Here is a 21,382-nt window from a genome sequence, read left to right on the forward strand (position 1 = left end):
GTAGGTTCTGGGCTTTCGAATGATGTATTCATCGTGAGATTTGGTTCATAATTGATGCCTCTGTGACTGAGTGTTGTGATATTATTCTTGGTGTTGTGGTGGTTGACCCGTTGTTGCGCTATGACGTTGGTGGGGGTAATAACCTATCACGGGCGTCATCGGTGCAGAAAACGGGGACTATGCCAATGGCCGAGTGACTTAATTTTCTCATACTAACCCCGCAAAAATTGAGGTACCTAAAGATTTTCCCTGTCGGCCGACCCTTTTCCCTGTCACCCTACCTCCCGTGCTTGACTCACGGGCACCTACGGTGGAAAGGAAAGCACGGGAGGCCGATCTCTAGGCCTTACCAAGTAATCGATCAGCATTTTCGCCGACACAGAAAAGGTTAGACTACCATCCCCCACCACTTAAAGAATCACACCACTTAAAGCATAGCACAAACAACATCGCCCCATACAAACCCTACCATTTTATTTGCATCGCATTTTGGCACAATGAAGCTATTCGCGAAAGAAGAAAAAAACTTGTGGTGCATTTTTTTTTTACGTGGTGTCTTACCCTAGGTCGTTTTACTTCCGACTTTGTACGTATCATGGGGGTTTCAAGACATTGACAGCGGTGGAAGAACAGGTCATCTAGCGTCGATGAGGACGCGAAAGTAGTGGATCGCGGCGCTGGGCCGGGTAACGAAGGTCTAGATTCGGACCGCAAGACCTTTCTCCGAGCAACAAGCCCATTGCTATAGCTGCCTTACGTTGTTTTGGAATCCAGAACATGTTTGTGTAACCTTTATGGCTTGAGTCTGCATGTTGAACTCGCCAACAATAGCTTAAATGGTTGAAGTATGGTGGACGGTGTCGAGTGATTGCATCATTTTCTCATCATCTTCTATGGTAAAGAGTGCCAGCGGCTCATTGCAAGGCGAGCTTGGAAGCTACCGGTAGCACCAAATAGGTTTGTGTTTAGGGCAGCCCGTAGGTTTACACCAAATGTTAACGTATATTCCTGATAACGGGTACATATGTTGTATTCGTCAACTAGTGCACTTACTCAGAGAAAAATGCACACAAGGCTATCTAGTCTACATTGATACAGACCTTGCCAACATGCTGGCCAGAAACCAGGTACTCATATGCATTTCGAACACCTTCAAGGGTGAATGGGAACTCCTTCTCGACTGGAAGTTTTAGCTGTCGCTGAGAGACGAACCTAACCGCTTCTTCCAGGAGCTGTTTAGACCCGACCATGATGCCACGGACAACTGCGCCCTTGGAGAGAGCAAGGCCGGCAACATCAGGCATCTCCTCTTGCGACGCTTGAGCCAAGAAACCGATTACGTTGATAATACCACCGTAAGCGATTGCTTTGATACTTTGGGCAATTGTACCAGAGCCGCCGTTCTCCATGATGTAGTCGACGCCCTTCCCTCCAGTTAACTCCAGAGCTTTGGCTGCCCAATCGGGTGTGCTCTTGTAGTTGATTCCGTGGTCGGCTCCGAACTTGGATTTAGCGAGCGCCAGCTTGTCGTCACTGGAAGATGTAATGATCACCGTAGCGCCTGCTGCTTTCGCTAGGATTGTAGCAGTGATCGAGACACCACCGGTTCCTAGGACGCATTAGCATGTAGTTGGCGAAGCGATGGAAGAGATTCAGCACCTTGACACAATACGACTTGCCCTGGGCGCAAAGGTAGGTTTCCATAGAAAGCATTCCACACCGTGACACCCGTGCAGACCACAGACGCCCATTGAGAATAGGTTTGAGGAGAATCAGAAGGGACCTTGACGATGGCTGAGGCTGGCAATACTGCATATTGACGAAGTACACCATCGATAGGGCCGCCTTGTCCATAGTTCCAGTCGCGTTGCGGACCGTAGAGGTTGGTGATATCGAATGATGCGACGACTTTGTCTCCTACACTCAGCTCTTGAACGCTTTCGCCGATCTCGGCGATGTCGCCAGCCATGTCGGAACATGGCACCACGTTGTCTGCAACTGGGAATGGATATTTCGACGTGGCAATGGCGATGTCGCGAAAGTTCAAAGAAACACTGCGGACCTTGATAAGAACCTCGTGCTTCGTGATCTTGGGGACGTCTTCTCGTTGCTGATAAAGACCGTCGAATCCCTTCCGATGTTTCAAACGGAAGACGGTGTGCTGACCTGCCATGATGCGGAGTTGAAATTGCAATAAGCCTTATTGGGATTCTTGGTCCGATGGTTGAGGATGTCTGAGATGGAACGAAAAAGTAAGACAACGCGACTTATCTCTTTGAGTGGCATAAGACTTCAAGACGGTCACGACCGGGGTGTAGGGCCAATCAAAATGAGCGCGACGACCGGTACCTCCACACATACCTAAAGTAGCGTGTGATAGAAGTACCAACAGTCAGCATTGTTACATATCGCTACATCACATACTTTACAACCGTACCTGCTCTGCAGGCCTCGTGCATTTCCTGATATAGGCTGTAGATAACCTCCTTTTGCCCTGTTTTTTTTAGCCGGCCGAGGCTGCCCTTGCCTTAAGCCTTTACAGGCTAGGCAGGGGGAAAGACAGCCTCGATTGACATGATTAATATCTCTTTGTAGGTGAATTTGCCGTGCTTCTATATCTTCGATGTCTTCTTCCTTCCCTGATCGGTATCTCTTCCTTATGCCGCTTTCAGCTGCATAGCGGTTAAAAATGGCGTTGCAAATGCACTCCTTCCAAGCTTGCAGCGTGCTATAGGGCTTCCAACGAGGGTGCCGGGTCTTCTTCTGCAAAATGAAGCTATTCGCAAGTGCGACTTCAAGGAGGAAGCTCTAAAGCAACGCCTGCCACGGACCGCGGCGGAATCGATGCTCGTACGTTGTATAGGACCTTATCTGATCACCGCGGTTAACGTGATTCATTTCATCGTTATACTGAGCGGCAACAGTAGGTATAGGGATCATCTTGAAGCTATCCCCGTTGAAAATCTGCTGCAGCTGTTGTGCCTTTGCCTTCGTGCCTCTCTTAGCCGGCAGCTTCCTCTTTTTTAGTGTGCGGTCGTGAGAGGCGCCGCTATGTACAGTTGAAAGGAAGAGCACCACTCCGCTATCCTTCCAAGCGATTTGGATGACCTAGGGGGAATAAAAAGGGACAAATTAGTAAGGGAAATACAGCTAAAGGTCATCTATACCTGTTGGTCTTCCGTCGGGATCAGTATGACCTCGTTATACTTCAAAGGCATGCCGTCAGAAGCCTTCCCGGTCTCTTTTATCTGCCTCATCTCGGTGGTAATGCCGCAGTTAGGGCGTGCCGTGCCTGTGGCACCAAAGCCAAGCTGCCGAAGAAGGCGGAAGAGCTGCGGTGATGAGAAGAGGTTATCTGTGAAGACGTGATATGTCTGAGGTATCAGCCTTTTTACTAGGTGAACAACGACGCTCTGAGTATTGCTGAGAGGGATCTCAGTCCGTAGCTTTCCTCTCTTGCCGTGCGGCTTCAGCGTAGGTAGGTTGATAATAACAGCGTTATATGGTGATGACTTCATGTGCCAAAGCCACCGCAGAAAGAAGCCCTGTTGGGCGATAACCCAGACTTTGAAGCCTACTGGCGTAGGCTTTCCCTTGACAAGCGTTGTCTCTTTCGATCTGCCTGTAAACGTGTTGAGACAGTGTGGCTAAGGTGGTCCGACCTACTGGTGGCTGCGATGTGGATACTATGTAAGGAGCTGTGCTCCTCTCAGACACATGTAACTTAGAACTAACAACAACACAATCAACCGTTTTTGCTTCAACAAAACGGCACCATACACTCATCTACAGTCAGATTAGTCCCTGGAAGATAGAGCTCGTTTGACACCTTCTGTATAAGGTCAGACCACTCTTTAGCCGCTTGGAAGGTCTTTGGAAGATCGCTCTCATCCCTTATATCGACTTTGGTATAGTCAAAAGTGCGAAAATACCGGCTAATCAGCTGAAACTTCCGTAAAGGCATGAACTTGATAATTGAGTGAAGAGGGCGCTGATCTCCTAGGCTAGGTGCCTTCTAATGGTCCTTTATTGAGATTTCCCTATGAATTCCTAGGTAAATAACGACTCCAAGCCATACATAAGCCGTTGCAGAAGAGAGGCCTTCCCACTTAAGGATGCGTGAGTGTTCGGAAAGAGGGGTATTCCAGTTATCAATAACGCCGTTTTCTTGGAGGTAAGAGACCTAGCTGTTGGTGTATTTAATCCATGATTGTATAAGGGAAATAGGTATAAAAAGCTGGAATAATTGAAGGGGTTCCTTAGGTAGAGGGTTGATCTTGAAATCACGATATTCTAGCTTGAAAGGTTGAAAATGTTGAAGCAAAAACGGTTGATTGTGTTGTTGTTAGTTCTAAGTTACATGTGTCTGAGAGGAGCACAGCTCCTTACATAGTATCCACATCGCAGCCACCAGTAGGTCGGACCACCTTAGCCACACTGTCTCAACACTCCCACTCGAGCTGCTGTTGGGCTTGATGTGCACGCCTGTCGAGCCTCGTTAAAACCCCAAAAACACCTTCGTGGGTGAAAACTGCAGGGAAAGAGCTATCTCGACATGGGCGCTCAGGATCTCTTAATGGTCTCGTGCAATCTTGGAGCAGTGAGTCTTCTTCTGTCCGCAGAAGATCTCCCTCCAAGTTCATCTTTGCACCTTTCCTTTCAGTCCAGTGCGATCCTGAACTTGCGGGTCTTCTTCTTGTCCACAGAAGATCTCCTACTGACACCCATCTTTGCACGGTCTTGCAAGCTTTCTTGGGACTGCAGGTCTTCTTCTATCCACAGAAGATCTCCTGCCTCTGCCCGTCTCTGCAGGTCTTGCAATCTTTCTTTGGCATCGTAGGTCTTCTTCTATGCACAGAAGATCTCCCACTGAAGCCCATCTCTGCAGGTTTCGCAAGCTTTCTTGGGACTGCAGGTCTTCTTCTGTCCACAGAAGATCTCCTGCCTATGCCCATCTCTGCAGGTCTTGCGATCTTGGGGTTGCAGGTCTTCTATCCGCAGAAGGTATCCTGCCTACACTCGTCTCTGCAGGTCTTGAAATCTTTCTTAAAATCGCAGGTCTCCTGTCCATGATAGGTCTCCCACTTCAGTCCATCTTTGCACGTTCCTCACGCTCGGCACAACCTTGAGATCGTGGCTTTCCTTCTACTTGCTTAGAAGCTCTCCCACTCTAACTCACCTTTGCACCTTTTTCACGTTTCCGTGCAATCTTGGATCCGTGGGTCTCCTGTTTGTCCATGGCAGGTCTCCTGTTTTAGTTCATCTCTGCACCTTCTCATGGCCGTCGTTCTTTGAGACCTAGTGCTTTTCTAAACAGTAAGAAACGATCCTTTGGTAAAGCCTTTGTTAGGCCGTCGGCCACTTGTTTGCCTGTTGGAATGTACTGGAACTCAACGGTTCCATCATTGACTTTCTCTCTGCAGTAATGATGCTGAATATCAATGTGCTTAGTTCTTGTATGGAACTGGGGATTCTTCGACATCGCGATTGCTCCTTGGTTGTCCCCGAAGATTATAGTTGTCTTTAGTTCTGGGACCTCCTTGTATTCTTTCAACAGTTCTTGGAGCAGACCTCGCAGCCAGACTGCTTCTTTTGCGGCTGCGGTTTGCCCCATGTATTCTGCTTCGCATGAGGACAGGGCCACAGTTCTTTGTCTCTTCGAGCTCCAGCTGATAGCGCCCGTACCGAGGTTGAACATATATCCAGACGTTGACCTTCGAGTCTCCAGGTCTCCCGCCCAATCCGAGTCGGTGTAGCCGAGGAGAGGTTGCAGTCCTCCTTGGTACACTAGTTACAGATTTTGTGATCCCTTGAGGTATCGAAAGATACGCTTGACAGCTGTCTGATGCTCGTTGGTTGGGTTCGCTAGGTGTCGACTGCATAAGGAGACGGCAAAAGCGATGTCGGGTCTCGTCCCCAGCATGAGATACATCAGGGATCCGATCGCCTTGGCATACCACTCTTTGAGTTCGTCCGCTGCCTTGTAGCCCGAGTCTGGTTCTCCGAACTTGCTTGTCGAAACTGGTGTGGCATTGGGAGCGCACTGGTCCATTCCAAAGTCTCTAAGTACTTTCTCAAGGTAGGTCGTCTGTGACAAGAAGAGCGATCGGGTGGCTCTGTCTCTTCTTACGGACATGCCCAGGTAGTATTTGCATGGGCCCAGGTCCGTCATCTTGAACTTGTTGCACAGAGCTTGCTTGACCGCCACGATCTCGTCCTTGGAGGGCCCGGCAATAAGCAGATCGTCCACATATACCGCAATGAACATGTAGCCTTTCACAAAGACTCCCATATCTGAAAGTAAAGGCTTGAACCCGAGTGTCTTAAGGAAGGTTGAGAGAGTCTCGTACCACACCCTTGGTGCTTGCTTCAGTCCATACAAGGCTCTCAAGAGCTTGCAGACTCTCCCACTTCCATCGTCGAATCCTTCCGGTTGCTGGACGTATATCTCCTCATTTACAAGGCCATAGAGGAAGGCCGTCTTGACATCCATCTGTTCCAGTTCCAAATCAAGCGCTGCCGCAATGGCGAATATCATCTTGTAGCTCATCGGCTTGACAACAGAGGCGAAGGTTTCGTTGAAGTCAATTCCTTCCCTCTGCTCGAATCCTCTCACGACAAATCGCGCCTTGTACCGTAGAACTTGCCCATTTTCTCCTCTTTTGAGCTTGAACACCCATTTGCCTCGAAGGGCCTTTCGTCCTGGGGGAAGCGTGACTAAGGTCCAGACACCGTTTTCAACCAGAGATCCGTGTTCATCCTTCAGTCCTCCCCACCAGAGTTTTCCATGTACACCCTGCGTGGCTTCCCTAAAGGTTCTTGGTTCGGACTGATCGATGTCGCGAGCGACTAGGTACAGTTGTTCTGCAACTGTTGCTAGGAAGGCGAAGTTCGTGCTGGCCAGTATGTACCTCGACGGCAGCTGTCCCCTGGTCGATCTTTCGGGCAGCCGAGACTCTGCATGCTCCTCTGTTTCTTCCGACGGCACTTCACGCTCGTCTGTGGCAACATGGATACTCGATCTGGTTGACTCTTGGTCTGGATCCCATCCTGTATCTCCCACTGGGGGCTCATCCGGCGTCGTCTCTCCACGACCGGTTTCCCCGCTTCTGTTCGCCTCTCTCGACGCGATCGGAAGGGGCGACGGCTCTAGAACGATGGCATTTTCCGCATCGCTATCCTCTTCTCCGACTACTCGTCGTCGTTGCGATGGTCTCTGGTCACTTATCTGATGCGTGAGATTGTCGAATGTTGGTTCGACATTTTTGACGTTTTCAGAGAAGACAACATTGTTAGACACAAAGACTCGTCCCCTTTTGTCAAGGAGTATATAGTTCGTGCTGCCCTGATAGCCGAGAAGCTGGCAGGGAATGCTCTTCGACTGCATCTTCTTTCGTTTAGAGGATGGAAGCAGAGCCCATCCTCGTGAGCCAAGAACTCGCAAATGGCTGAGGTCAGGAACATCTCCATACCAGGCTTGGTATGGAGTAGTAGAAATGCTCGCCGTAGGACAGAGATTTCGGATGCGGTTCACTGCCTTGAGGAAGTACGGCCACCACTTCAAAGCGAGTCCGGATTTGAGCAGTGTCGGTGTAAGTTTTTCCAGGATGATTCGATTGAGAACTTCAGCCAATCCATTTTGTTCGTGTTGCTCAGTTCCTGTGTAAGAGAGTTTGATTCCTCTGTCCCGGCATAGTCGAGTCAAGCTGTGGCTTCGATTCTCTCCCCCTCGGTCGAGGTGCAGGAAGTGACATCGTCTTTCCGGTCTCTCGAACTGTTGCAACAGATGATGGAAACACTCTTCAAACTCTGACCGTTCTTTGACTGGGTACACCCAGGACATTTGAGTAAAGTCATCAATAAAGCAAACCCAGTACCGGCTGCCGTCTACTCCCACTTCTGGGAATGGTCCGGCAATATCTGCATGAATACACTCCAGAGGGTAAGTGCCTTTCTTGATCGGTCGGACATGGGGACATTCCCTGAGTTTGCCCTGTACGCAGGCTCCACATGGGTTTGATGTAGAATCATCCGGTCGAATTCCAGTAGACATATTCATCAGTCTCTTGATATTCCTCTCTCCCAAATGTGCGAGTCGCTCGTGCCAAAGGTGCAGTCGAGGATCTCCCACCGAAAAAGATGCCAAAGCGGTTTGAAAAGGACGGTCCTCAACTTCATCGACCACATATACGCCTGATATTCTTGTCGCAGTGAGGACGACTTTTCCCTTGTTTGTAACCACTGCCTTCCCATTCCGAAAGACAACTTCTGCTCCCTTCTTCTCTAGTGCTGACACAGACAAGAGGTTCGAATGTCCTTCTGGAACATAAAGAGCGTTATCGAGAGTAACATTCTGTGATCCCTTAGGCCCTTGAACGCGGAGGCAGTACGTTCCGCACCCTCCTGGCATGACCTTTACGTCCGCAATACCATTGATGGGGAGACCGTGGTACCTGTGAAGTGATGTAAAGTTCTCCTGTCGACAAAAGATATGCGAGGAGGCGCCACTATCCAAGACGTGGATACGTTCGAGGGCCCGAGTTTGAAGAGATGCTTGAAGACCGGAAGGTCCGAGTGATGAGCCAATCAATCCAAGGTGGCCTTGGAAGTCATTTTGCCAGAGTGCCAGTCGAGCTTGGTCAGGTTGGAGGTGTGCAGGAGTTGTATACGTGGCAGATTCCAGTTCATCATTCGTCTTCTCCCTTTCCTTCTCCCGAACCTGCATTTTACGTTGTCGTCTCTCGTGACCAGCTTTGATACGATCTCTTCTAAGTTCTGGGTGGAGCCTCCAACAAGTGGACCTGTCACGCCCTTTTCTTCCACAGTATCCACAACATGATGTATCCTGGGCCATCATGGCTCTATGTGCCATCTTGGCCGTGACGCTTCTTTGTCTGTCCTCCTCCTGAGATGCGGCAAAGATGGCGGTTTCAAACGTAACGGCCTCTTTGAGAACAACGTTGCGATTGCTCGGATCTCGGATAGGAAGGATGTTGTGATTCTGATTGAAGGCAGTGAGAAACACTTCATAGTCCGGACCAAGTCCACAAAGGAACTTATTGACAAAATGCGGTTCCCCGATCTGGCAGGTGTCATCCATCTCCAAGAGTTCAGCCCTGACTTGACGTAGCTTATTTGCGTATTCCATGACCGAATCGCAAGATTCAAGCGTGAGTTCTTGATATCTGCGGTCCAGCTCTTGGAAGATGGCGCTTCCGACGGGCCGATATCGGGTCTCAAGGTGATTGATCATGCCCTGAGCCGTCGGGATCCCCGTGGTAAACACTCGGGCGTTATAACCGAGACGACTTCGAATGGCACCGCATGCTCGATCTTGGCGGCTCCTCCAGGCCTCAATCTGGGTTGCAAGGTCGTTACCTTCTGTTGGTGGTTGAGCATTCCTGGTCAGAAGGTCTCCATATCCACACATGTCCAGAAGGTCGAGCATTTCTCTCTTCCAGGTCAGCCACTGGCTGGTTTGCTCCAGCTTTGGAATGGTGCCGGAACTGCCTATGAGATTGAGCGATTCTTTGGAAAGGGACATGATAGATTCTCGTAGAAGCTAATGATTAAGAGACATGAGGGCGAACGGCAATCGACCAGTCTTGGATCGAGTCTTGGGAATGAATCTTGGCTGCGTTCGGCAACATGATAATGCCGTGCAAATAGGGGTTATCGGAGTCGGGTAGAGATTGTCCGAAGGGTGAAACGCCTAGCGGTCTCAGATATCCATATCATTCCCTCCGTCTGGAGGAAGGGCAATGATCTGATGTCGATCATGTTGCAAACCACGTTTCAGGCATTCTTGGGCTATGTGGGCGTAGGTCGCCCGACCGGAGAACTTCAGCAATCTCAGACTGAAAGGCCGGTCTGGTCTGGCGAATCCGTCTACCAGATTGCAATCTGGGAAAATGTTGGTTATTCAAGATTCGACGATTTAAATTCGCTGCAATAAACGGAGGGTCAAAGGATCTTTCTGTAAACGTTTCTAGACATATCCTGTTAGCGGATCTGCAAGCTCTATCAGAGATCCAAGCGGGAAATAGCTCCAATTAAGCTGAATGCGTATGCGCAGTGGAAGGAAGCCTTTCGACTTCTTGTGTTATCTCGGAAAGTAGAAAGGAGACAGAAAACACTCAGCTTTTTGGTTGGAGAAAAGGTCGTGCCCTCCGGGCTCATAACCTGTTAAAGCAAAAACGGGTTGATTGTGTTGTTGTTAGTTCTAAGTTGCATGTGTCCGAGAGGAGCACAGCTCCTTACATAGTATCCACATCCCAGCCACCAGCAGATCGGACCACCTTAGCCACACTGTCTCAACACGGCGTAACTTCGTCTCCAGCACGATATCTTTGTCTTGAAGAGCCCGTCTTGCCGTATGTATTGAAGATATCATTAACAAGGCGCTGCTGCCACTGACTTTGAGCCTTATAGGCCCTCCAAGCCGGCTGCCCTAGCTTCTGCAAAAGGAAGCTATTCGCAACAGCCGTTGTTAGGAGGAAAGACCATGCAAGAGCCCTAGCCGGCCCTCGCCTCTGCCGATGTTCTGTGGTGTTGTTGCTACGATAATGATCACTAATATCGACTCCATTCATAAGGTCGTTATAGTCGGCGGCAACAGACGGTATCAGCAGCTTCAACTCGCCCTTATTATCGAATTTCTGCTTGATCGGCTGTGCATATGGGGCTGTTGTTGTCGGCCGATGGCGAAGACGCTCAGTCACCTCGTGGCCCGTATAAACAGTACTAAGGAACAAGACCAAAGCATTGTCTTTCCACGCTATCTGATTGACCTAAGAACTTATTAGCACGTATCTTCGAAGGTGATTGTCTCGTACTAAATTATCTACTGTTGGCCAAGCCTCCAATTGCCCCCAAGCAAAGCCTGACTTGCCCGTTTTATCGGCTGCCTTAAGCTTGACGAGCTGGCGATAGAGGCCACAGTTCGTCCGGCAGGTTCCGGTGGCTCCAATCCCTAGGTGCCTCAAAACGACGAAAAGGTCGGGCGCCGAGAAGAGATTGTCAAGGAAGACGTGATAAACCCCCGCCGGCAGCGACAACGGCTTGAGTCGGGTTCAGGTCAGCCATCTTCGTAGGAGATGATGTCGTCTTGGGCCGGCCGCGGCGGGATTCAACACCTATCGGTCCATATTTTGAGCCGGGTACATGCCAGGTCCACCGCAGAAGATAGCCGCGCTGAGATAGTTGCCAAATCTTGAGCCCTGTGTCCGTTGGTTTATTAGGGATTGTTATCTTATGTATGCTTTTCCCCTCGAAGCCGATGATACCTTCATCCACAGAGATATTTGTGCCGGGAATGAAGAGCTCTGTCGCAGCGGTCTGTATAATATCGGACCATTCGTTGACCTTGCTGAACGGATGAGGGACGCCGTATTCAATGCTATCCGGATCGTCATGCCGCAGCCGTCGTTTTAGAAGATGAAAGCGGTTGTAGGTCATGAATTTGACGATGTTGTGATCGGGGACATGATCCTCTGCTGTACGGGCTCTCCAATGATCCTCAAATCGATATTCCTTATGATTTTGCATATACAATAAGATCCCTATCCAGATCCAGATCTCTGCCGCAGATGTCGGCTTCCATTGACTCTGACGGCTTCCGTCCGCAGGCTCAAGCACGACTCCGTTGTTTGTATAATCGACCCACTTTTCAACCAGCCATTCCGGTAGGAAGGTCTGGAACAGCTTCAACGGCGTAGATGGGAGCTTGTGGATATTAAAGTCGCGATGTTCAATAGGAAAGGGATCAAAATGGGTGCCGCAATAGTCCGTGGGTTTAAAATCGGGCCTAACGGTGCTATCCTCGTCCTGCTCACGATAGCTGTTTTCTACTAGGATCCTCAATTGTAGGTCAGTGCCGTTGAACTGGCCGGCCTCGTTGCCAATGGCTATTGCAGGAGCGTCGGCCATGGAGGTATTGTCAGAATTTACGTCATGGAGTTTTTAGTGGAGAAAGTTTGGAAGTTCTCTGATGTACTGACGCCATGACTAATCTAAGAGTGGGTCCGCGATGTATTTGTGCCTTATGACTGTCAAGGAGATAGTACTCGTTCAACTTATCCCACCCTAGGTTGATGTTTATCCTGAAGTGCTCAGGATCCGGGTAGTTCTCTGCTGCTGCTTTCCACTCCTCCAGACGTTCCATCAGAAATTAATACGTTGAAGCAACATCCCACATATTGCCATATGCCTCAATACGGCCACCTTTACGTACCCGGCTCTGAGCATCACCTTCGAGCATCCGAAGTGCCTCCTCGAAATCAAGCGGCACCTTGTCCGTCAACTCAATCACTTTGCGGTCTTTCTCCCCAAGAAGACTCTCCTCCCGGAGGCGGAGCGGCGTCTCTTCCCTCCTTCTAGCTCCGTTGCGGCATTCCTTGTTGAATTCAAGCGTGACCTTCTCAACTAGGTCCTCCAGAAAAGGACGCAACAAGAGACCGCGTCGCATCATATACAGGGTCGACAACCACCGGGTCTGGTTATCGCGAACAACGTCGACAGGCTTCCTTGCTCGAATCTTCGGGTTGTCAGAATGTTGAAAAAATTCTTCCTGCAGCGCACGGAGACGATAGCCCAACTTGTCAGACCGATGGATCCAATGGACCAGGTTATGGAGCTTCCCAATGGGACCTTTCTTTCGCTAGATCTCATGCTGGGCAGCGCCAGAGCTAGATTCTCCATCAATTTCTGCTTCAAAAGCCTCAGCTTTGTACCCAAACAACAGGGTTTTCACCACCAAGTTGAGCACGTGGCCGAAGCATCGCAATCTCCGTTTCTTCGAATCGAATCCGAGCGTCCCCGCAATCTCCTCCATTGCTGTATCCATATTACCAGCGTTGTCAAGTGATGTACCCCACCTTATCGAGTATCTCATAGCTCTCCAAGATCTCGAGGATCTGTGCCGCAATATTTTCCCTCGAATGGCAATTCTTCAACCCCGGTAGGCCAAGGACCAGCTTCGATGGGAGCCCATTTTTATCAACATAAAAGCAGACAATCCCATACAGAGCGTGCCGATTCCTCAAACGCCAGCCATCGAATGCAATATGAATTTGACCTGGAACACTCCTCAGGTGCTCGATTATGCGCGTCTTTTGTCCGAGATAAACGTCGACAATTCGCCTTCGAACGGTATCATGAGACATATGAGCATTCGTCATCGCAACTGATGGGTTCAAGTATTCGAATATACGTCGAAGCCGGCAGTGCTCCGGCTGGCAAAAGGAAATGTTGGCGTCGACCACCCACTCAAGAAGCAGCTTCTGGAAATGGTCCCTATCGAAGCGTTGGATGTGAGCGTTCGCGATGGCTTGCTCTTTAGGGTCTGAGGTGTCAAGATTGAGCATCTCCACAATGTTTCTTGAGCGTGTCTTTTCCTGCTTTCCCTTCCAAAGAGCAGGTGGCTCCCTCCTCCCGGACTCGTCGACAAGTCTATACTCCCTGAACAGATATTTCTCGATATTCTAGGTGTCAACCGCAGAGAACTCTGTCATCTTGGACCTAACCCTCCGGAGACAATGCTTGCAAACCCATCTCCTCCTTGTGGGAGAATTACGGGCTTGAATGTCAAAGCCGTGCTGCCAAACCCACGTGGTCTGCCTGCCAACGCGTTCCGAAATCGAGAAACCCGGAAACTTGTGCCATGGGAAGGCTTTCCAATCGTCTGGTGAAGCATCCAAGTTATTAGGCGAAGCACTAGGTGCGCTGCAGTCGGGACTCTGACACTTGACAGGTACGTTGGCGTCCATTTGAAGATTAGGAAAGGAACAGAATGCAGGCAATGATCTTTCTGCAAGGGTCATGGGGCGCGACGACAGCTGAGACGCGTTCACAAACCCCTAATGCTAGGTGCAGTTGGCATGTGCATCAAATGTTGTTTATATTGCGCAGTAGTGCTGGGTGAAAAAATATATATTTTGTAAAACTTGATTGTTTCTAATTGAGCTGAGAGTTATTCTCGGGTTTATATCTCTAGATAATTGTATCTAGGACTTTGAACTTTAAATCTAGGACTTTCAGACTAACAGTCTTAATCCTGAAGGGAAGGGGGATTCCCGGATTTTCCAACATCAAAAATACTGGACAAAGGTATTGGCAGGGGTCCTGTGGACGCGTCTTATGGGACTACACAGATTGAGCGCTACCCTGAACCACTGCCATTATCGACAGTTTCAACCGATGGTCAACGTTGAAAGCATCTAGGTGGAATTGAAACAATCAATGGGAGTGTCAAATGGGATTGATTGAATTGATGCTCGTGACTTCAACTTCCATAAAATTGACGGGATTGAGTTGATGGTTGAATTGATCACCAGCCTGTTTGGGAGGCGTCACTGCCCCTCAGAAACGGTGGTATTGCAGGCTTGTAGTGGGCTTGGCCGGTCAACAGCCAGGACAGGTGCTCTACAAGGTTGTTGCAAGTCACGAAGCCGACACGACCATGTCGAGCGTCTACTAGTCACGTTCTTTCGAAGAAAGAAAAAAAAAAAACCTTCGAATTTGCTTCGTCTCGGGTCGGAGCGTTGAGATTAGACAGTCTCCGCTTTTTCTCGCCACCCAGGCAGCCGTCAGTTGCTGGTTCAGTTTCTCTTCCTCCCCGGTTTTAGCCGCCATTCCACAGCAGCCATGTCTGGCGAGCGGGTTTGGCCGGCAGCCGAAGCGCCCGAAATATTCATCCGAGGCGCCCCCACTTCGCTAACGCCATTTTTTAGCGCTTGGCCAGCTGTTTACAAGACTGTACATCGGCGTGCCCATTTGAAAACTTTTCACAACAGCGAGAACGAATTTTTGAAACAACAGCCACAAACCGTGCTCAAACGCTTCTTTGACGGGTTGATTGAATAGCCTGGAGTCTAGCGCATCGCTCAGTGCGTTTTTAGACTGTCATGGCGACCTCGTTGCCCCAAGAAGGGGCATGGCCCGCCGAATTCCGCGAGCATGCCACGCAACTCGGCAAATACCTCAAGGACACCCTCCTGTATATCGAACGCGCGAAAGACCAACCCGTTCCCTATGATCTGGCTAGGACTATGGCTATGGGCGCACTGTCCCTTGTTAACAAGATCAACAACATCCCAGATGTCAGCACCGTACACGACGCGCTCCGGATGGCGAGAACGGAAGCAAAGATCGCAGCGGAAAGCACGATGCAGGCTCTAGACGAAATCAAGATGGAACTTAAACAAGCGGCAAACACAAGCCAGCGGACGCTGGAAAAAATACGCGAGAGTCATGAAAAACAAGACGAAACGAAGGCGGCGGCCAAAGAATCGACCGACATCGGCAGAACAGTCATGAGACTGGTGAGGGAGGCCAAAGACACAGAACAGCACAATCGATCGGGCACACTGCGAACTTACGCATCTGTAGCGGCTGGAAATGGGCTAGCTACAAGCATGCACAATCCACTGAACCAACTCAAGGCACCGCCATCGCAAGTACTTCGTGAGATCATAGTAAACGTTCGGAACCCACTTACCGTAGCCAGCCTACGGGCGATGAACCCCCGCAGCCTGAAGGCACACGTAGACCGTGCTATAGAACAAAGCGGCAATGAGCACATCGAGAAGATCAAGACAGCATCAACTAACCAACTGAAAAGCGGTGACCTCAGCATCAAAACGGCTACGACTTCTGACATGGAGATACTCCGACAGTTCGCCGAGGACTGGGAGCACCGACTCGGCATTGGAGCCTCCGTTCGTATCCCAACATATGGTGTACTCGTGCACGGCATCCGGACTAGCTCAATGGATGTAGAACGATTTGAAGACATGAGAGATAACATACTACAGGAAAACAGGCCGTTCATCCCAAATGCCGGGATAAAGTATATCGGATGGCTCACGAGGACATTTGCGACGAAGAGCGCATCCTCGGTCATCATTGAGTTCACAAAGCCACAAGATGCTAACAAGATCATTGATGAAGGCTTGATATGGCAAGGGGAGGTCTTTCAGTGCGAACTGTATGATAGGTCGTGTCGATTGAGGCAATGCTTCAGCTGTCAGAGATATGGCCACATAGGAACCCAGTGTAAGGCAACAACGAGATGCGGCTACTGCGCTCAAGAACATGCGTCCCGCGAATGCTGCGTCAAGTCCGACAAGAGCGTACCTCGAAAGTGCGCAAATTGCAAAGGTCAACATGAAGCATGGAGCCATCAATGCGTAGACAGGAAGCAGGAGATGGCCAAAGTCAAAGCGGCGTATGCTGCCCGCCCTAGATACCATCTGGTTCCACAAAGTAGCGCGGCAGTCAACCAGGCAAACACAATGGTGGGAGTCCAGAAGGAACCGACTGGACGAGTCGTGCGGGAGGGAGCACCATCCCTCCTACCCGGCCGCACCCAGCAGGATCGACAAGGAAGAAGCAGGTCGCCGACAAAGAGGGGACAAAAGAGAGTCAACCCTGGAAGCAATACAGTCCCAACCAACGGTGTAGGAGACGAGATCACGGTCAACATAGGAAGTCAACGACCCCATAGGATCATAACGCCAACTAGAAGAGCCCTGGAAGCCCTTGACGCAAACCTAATGCGACCACACGGCACATATCAAGCGGATAGCATGGACGTCGATAACCGCCAATGAGTTGTACGAGATCACTTTCAATACTACAGTACAACGTAAGGAAGTCAAGGGATATCGTAATGGCCACTCTACTGCGGGACCCGAAGATCGTGGACTTCGATATCCTCGCCATTCAAGAACCATGGGTGAATACCTTTGCAGACACCACACACCATCCGGCGAAAGATCATTTTCACCTATGTTATCCACAGAGCAAGGGCGAGGGCCCAGCGAAGGTCTGCATGTTCATCAACAAGCGACTCGATCACTCCAAATGGAAATTTGAATCATACAGCCAGTATATTTGCACGGTAACTCTCGCCCTAGGACCAGGGAACGACACCGGGGAAATCAAACTGCACAACATCTACAATCCCGACCGGAAAGCAGAAAACAGGCAGAGCGTACTACCTCATCTACGGAGAATCCTCCTTTCAGCTCAGCAAAGAGAACAGATAGTTGTAGGGGACTTCAATCTACATCACGAGATGTGGGGAGGCCCGGATGGTCCCAGAACGGAGGCTGAAGCAGAGGACCTTGTAGAGCTCATAGAAGATTTTGACCTCACAAGCACTTTAGCGCCAGGCACCATCACGTACGAAGAAGGCAGTAGACAGGCAACTATCGACCTCTGCTTGGCGACCCTTGGCTTGGCGGACCGGGTCATCAGGAGCGAGGTTGATCGCAGCCTCGACCACGATTCGGACCACCTGCCGATTGTTACTTCTCTCGACATCTCAGTCAAAGAGCTCAGCCGAGAGCCCAGCAGAAACTGGAAAACGGTAGACGAAAAGAGACTCAAGTCTGCGATGGTAAATAACTTACCGCCACGGCGAAGACCCAGAACTCGAGGCGCGCTCGACCGATACGTGGGAGAGTTAGTTACAGCTTTGCAGAATGCGATAGATGAAGCCGTACCACAACGGATATGGTCGCCCAAGTCTAAACGGGGTTGGGATGAAGAATGCACGAGGGCGCTGACGGAGACCAAGCGTCTCAGACGAATATACAGCCTCTACCACACGGACGAAACATGGGAAGCATACCGAGCGGCCAGAAATAACAAAGGCAGGGTGATCAAGAAAGCGCTTAGGAGAGCGCATCGAGAGAACGTGGAGAAGGCGTCAAAGTCACCAGAAGCCCTCTGGAAGTTAGCCAAGTGGGCCAGGAACAGAAACACGCAGGCACCAGAAGTGACACCCACGATACAGAACCCAGACACTCTTCAGATGGTCTCAGACCCAGCAGAGAAGGCGGAAATCTTCAGAGAGGCCTTCTTTCCCGCCCCACGGGAAGCTGAACTTGGCGATATCGAAGGCTCAACATATCCGGATCGAATAGCGTTGCCACCCATCACAGAACAAGAAGTAGAGCGAGCGATACAAGAAGCCTCTCCATTCAAAGCTCCTGGCCCTGATGGTATCCTGAACAAGGCACTTCAGCTGGCGGTGACATGGATTAAGCCTCACTTAACGGTGATATACAACCAATGCCTCAATCTGGGATACTGTCCCCAACACTTTAGGGAGTCAACGACGGTGGTGCTAAAGAAGCAAGGAAAAGATAACTACACCATCCCTGCGTCATACCGGCCGATAGGATTGTTAAACACTATAGGCAAGATCATGGATGCCATTATAGCAGATCGGTTAAGTTACGTGGCAGAGATACACAACCTGCTCCCTTCAACACACATGGGAGGTCGAAAGTTGAGATCAACCGAGCATGCAATACACCACATCATCGACAAGATCTACGAAGCTTGGAACAGGGGGCGAGGGCAAGTGGCGAGCCTTCTCCTGCTTGATGTCTCTGCCGCTTTTGATAACGTATCACACAAGCGGCTCCTACACAACCTACGGAAGAGAAGGATTGATGAGAAGACGGTTAGGTGGATCGCCAGCCTTCTTCAAGACCGATACACTAGAATCTCGATCGATGGATTCAAAACAGAACGACACATAGTCTCAACAGGCACAGTACAAGGCTCGCCCCTCTCACCCATTCTCTACATCTTCTACAACGCAGACCTTGTCGAGAAATGTGACTTGGAAGAGGAAACCACTGCGACTGGATTCATCGACGACGTAGCTATCTTAACATGGGGAGGCTCAACGATAGAAACCTGCACCAAGCTCCAACGGGCACTCCAAAGAGCAGAGCGATGGACGAAAACCCACGCATCAGTCTTTTCGCCTAGTAAATTCCAGCTGATACACTTCACTAGAGCACGGACGAGAATAGACACACAGCATCCGCTACACACAACATGGGGTGAGATCCCCGCAAAGCAGACTTGCAAGTATCTGGGGCTCATCCTGGACTCTGCACTACAATGGAAACCCCATTTAGATGAGGTACAGCGGAAGGCGACAAGGACGATCTCAGCTCTCCATAGCCTGGGAAGCTCGACCTGGGGCCTTACGTTCCATGACATGAGAAACATCTATCGGGGTGCTGTGCTGCCGCAGATCATGTACGCGTGCTCCGCGTGGTCGAACGCCAACTGGAAAACACGGAACACGCCGTACACCCACAAGACATTGGAGCAATTACAACGTCTACAGGCGCGAGCGGCCAGGGCAATTTCTGGTGCTTTCAAAGCCACATCAATTCCAGCCCTGGATGTCGAGACATATCTCCTTCCCGTCGAGCACCAGATCTGGAAACACAACGCCGAGTGTCTAGGAAGAATCACCCTCGGGACAGAAACCCTTGGGGAACAGGAACAACAACGTCGCGCAAACCGCATACGAGAGCGGAACATCAGAATGAGCCCACGCAGAGCGATACAGAAGGCCATACAAGAAGAACAAGGATTCAGTCTCAAGGAACTAGAGGTAATTACCCCGTACGTCGTCGCCCCATGGTGGATAGGCCCGAAGACGTTCATCGGGGAGAATGCCGAGAAAGCACGGTCAAGGCACCAGCACAGCATCGAAAAGGAGCCTGACGCCATACACATATACACGGACGGAAGTCGTATCAACGGTCACGTGGGTTCAGCAGCAGTATGTACCACCACCAATCAAGCCAAGAGCGCCTATATGGGTGAAGACACTGTATCGACAGTATACGCCGGTGAGCTTCAGGGGGTCTCCTTAGCTCTCCAGATCGCTCAACAAGATCGAGATCAAGGCAACGTCAGAACGAAAGTCATGATCTACACAGACAACCAAGCAGCCATTAGGTCGGTAGCGAGGCCAAGGGGTAAATCAGGATCTTACCTTCTCCAAGACATCACACAGAGGATACAGACACTGCGGGCGCAAGGCTTACCAGTCGAGGTTCGATGGATTCCAGCCCACAAGGGGATATACGGTAACGAAGCTGCCGATCGAGCAGCCAAGGAAGCCACGGGATGGAGACAGAGAGGACCACCAGGTCCAAGGGCACAGCAGCCTCCAATATTACGCTCATTGAAAGCCACACTGAAGATGTGGTCGCGCAGAGTTGTCAACAGGAGATGGCAAGCACAATGGCATCAGGAAACTAGGGGTAGGGCAACCTTCCGGCACACACCAGAACCAACACCGAGAGTACTACAGCCACACAAGCACTTCGCCAAGAGGCAGAGCGCCATATACACTCAACTTCGCACCGAGAAGATCGGGATGAATGACTTCCTCTTCAGACAAAGAGTACCAGGGTTCACGGACCCGGGATGCGACTGCAGAGAAGGGCGACAGACAGTGGCTCACATTCTGCTCCAGTGCAGGAAGCACTCTGCACTCCGAAACCTGGAACTAGGACAATGTCCAGGACGTCAAAATCTTCGAACACTGCTGAGCGAGCGCAAAGTAGCAGCAAAAGTCGTCAAATTTATGGAGCAAACCCAGATCCTTGGGCAATTCAGGATCAGTTCCTGACCAGACAAAGCTGAGCACTGGGGGGAGACTGTAGGTAGAAAGGACCCGCACACGAGGCGGACAGTCCGCCTTGCTGGAGGCAAAACACACATGTACATTAGTATCTCAAACCACGATCTATGGAAGCTGGCCGGCCGACGTAGATAGAAGTTAGGGAGGAGGAGAAAGTGGGAAGTTTGGAGACAGCTGGCCAAATATCGTTTGATGTCTGGCGAAGTGGGGCGGCACGGATGAATACTCGGTGCGTCTCGGCTGTCGGCCAAACCCCACTAGCCGGGCATGGCTGCTGTTAAAAAGCGGCTAAAACCGAGTAGGAATACAACCAACCAACCAACCATCGGCGTGCCAAACTCTGGAAATGTCGGTTCGGATTGCCATTATACGCATAACTCAGGCCTATGAGGCGAACCGTACGTCTCGTGTATGGGTCCCTTTCCCCCCAGTGCTCGACTTAAAAATGCAGTGAAGTAATCTTCTATCCTTTCCGCTCGACAATCGCACCTCCGCCACAAGGCCGGTAAAGATTGTCTGGAGCCTCGTGCCGCTCAAAGGGGTAATAAGAACAAGCTGCTCATGCTAAATGTGAAGGTTAATTGTACTATCCCTGAAAGAGCTAACGCGACTTGGGATTGGCGAAGAAACGGTCAGATCTTACCCCATACAATCGATGGCTAGTTCAATTCCATGACGATCATTACATCACGGGCTGTTACATAATAAGAGAATGCAGCCTCAAGAAGCTGCTCATTACGGAAGCACACAATTTTCATTATATCTCACAAAATGAGCACTTCACAGGAGTCAATCGAATGGCAAAGTTACCAAGGAGCAAACGCATCCCGACACTCTTATCTTTGAAGCTTCTTCAGAGACACTTACTCTCCGTCTCGGACTGTCTTTACCTGGTAGAAAGAAGGAACTAAG

The 21,382-nt window shown here is 50.3% G+C and overlaps 1 protein-coding gene across 1 annotated transcript; it reads right to left on the reverse strand.

Annotated features, from left to right (window-relative positions):
• Positions 1 to 1,015: 1,015 nt before the first annotated feature.
• BKA55DRAFT_654232 (uncharacterized protein) lies at positions 1,016 to 2,237 on the reverse strand. Its single transcript, XM_046197389.1, has 2 exons — positions 1,660 to 2,237; positions 1,016 to 1,609 (listed from the first exon to the last, which is right to left on the reverse strand). Exons 1-2 carry the CDS (start codon positions 2,171 to 2,173, stop codon positions 1,080 to 1,082), a joined length of 1,044 nt encoding a protein of 347 aa, XP_046043522.1. The 5' UTR covers positions 2,174 to 2,237; the 3' UTR covers positions 1,016 to 1,079.
• Positions 2,238 to 21,382: the final 19,145 nt, after the last annotated feature.

Source organism: Fusarium redolens (genome assembly GCF_020744475.1).
Source record: "Fusarium redolens strain MPI-CAGE-AT-0023 chromosome Unknown BKA55scaffold_21, whole genome shotgun sequence".
In the NCBI taxonomy this organism is placed as follows: Eukaryota; Fungi; Ascomycota; class Sordariomycetes; order Hypocreales; family Nectriaceae; genus Fusarium; species Fusarium redolens.

Bases quoted from the DNA above. Each gene is read 5' to 3' on its own strand.
- BKA55DRAFT_654232 (XM_046197389.1), bottom strand. From the start codon at position 2,173: ATGGCAGGTCAGCACACCGTCTTCCGTTTGAAACATCGGAAGGGATTC. The intron at 1,610-1,659 runs GTGCTGAATCTC...AATGCGTCCTAG, and splicing joins GCAAGTCGTATTGTGTCAAG to GAACCGGTGGTGTCTCGATC.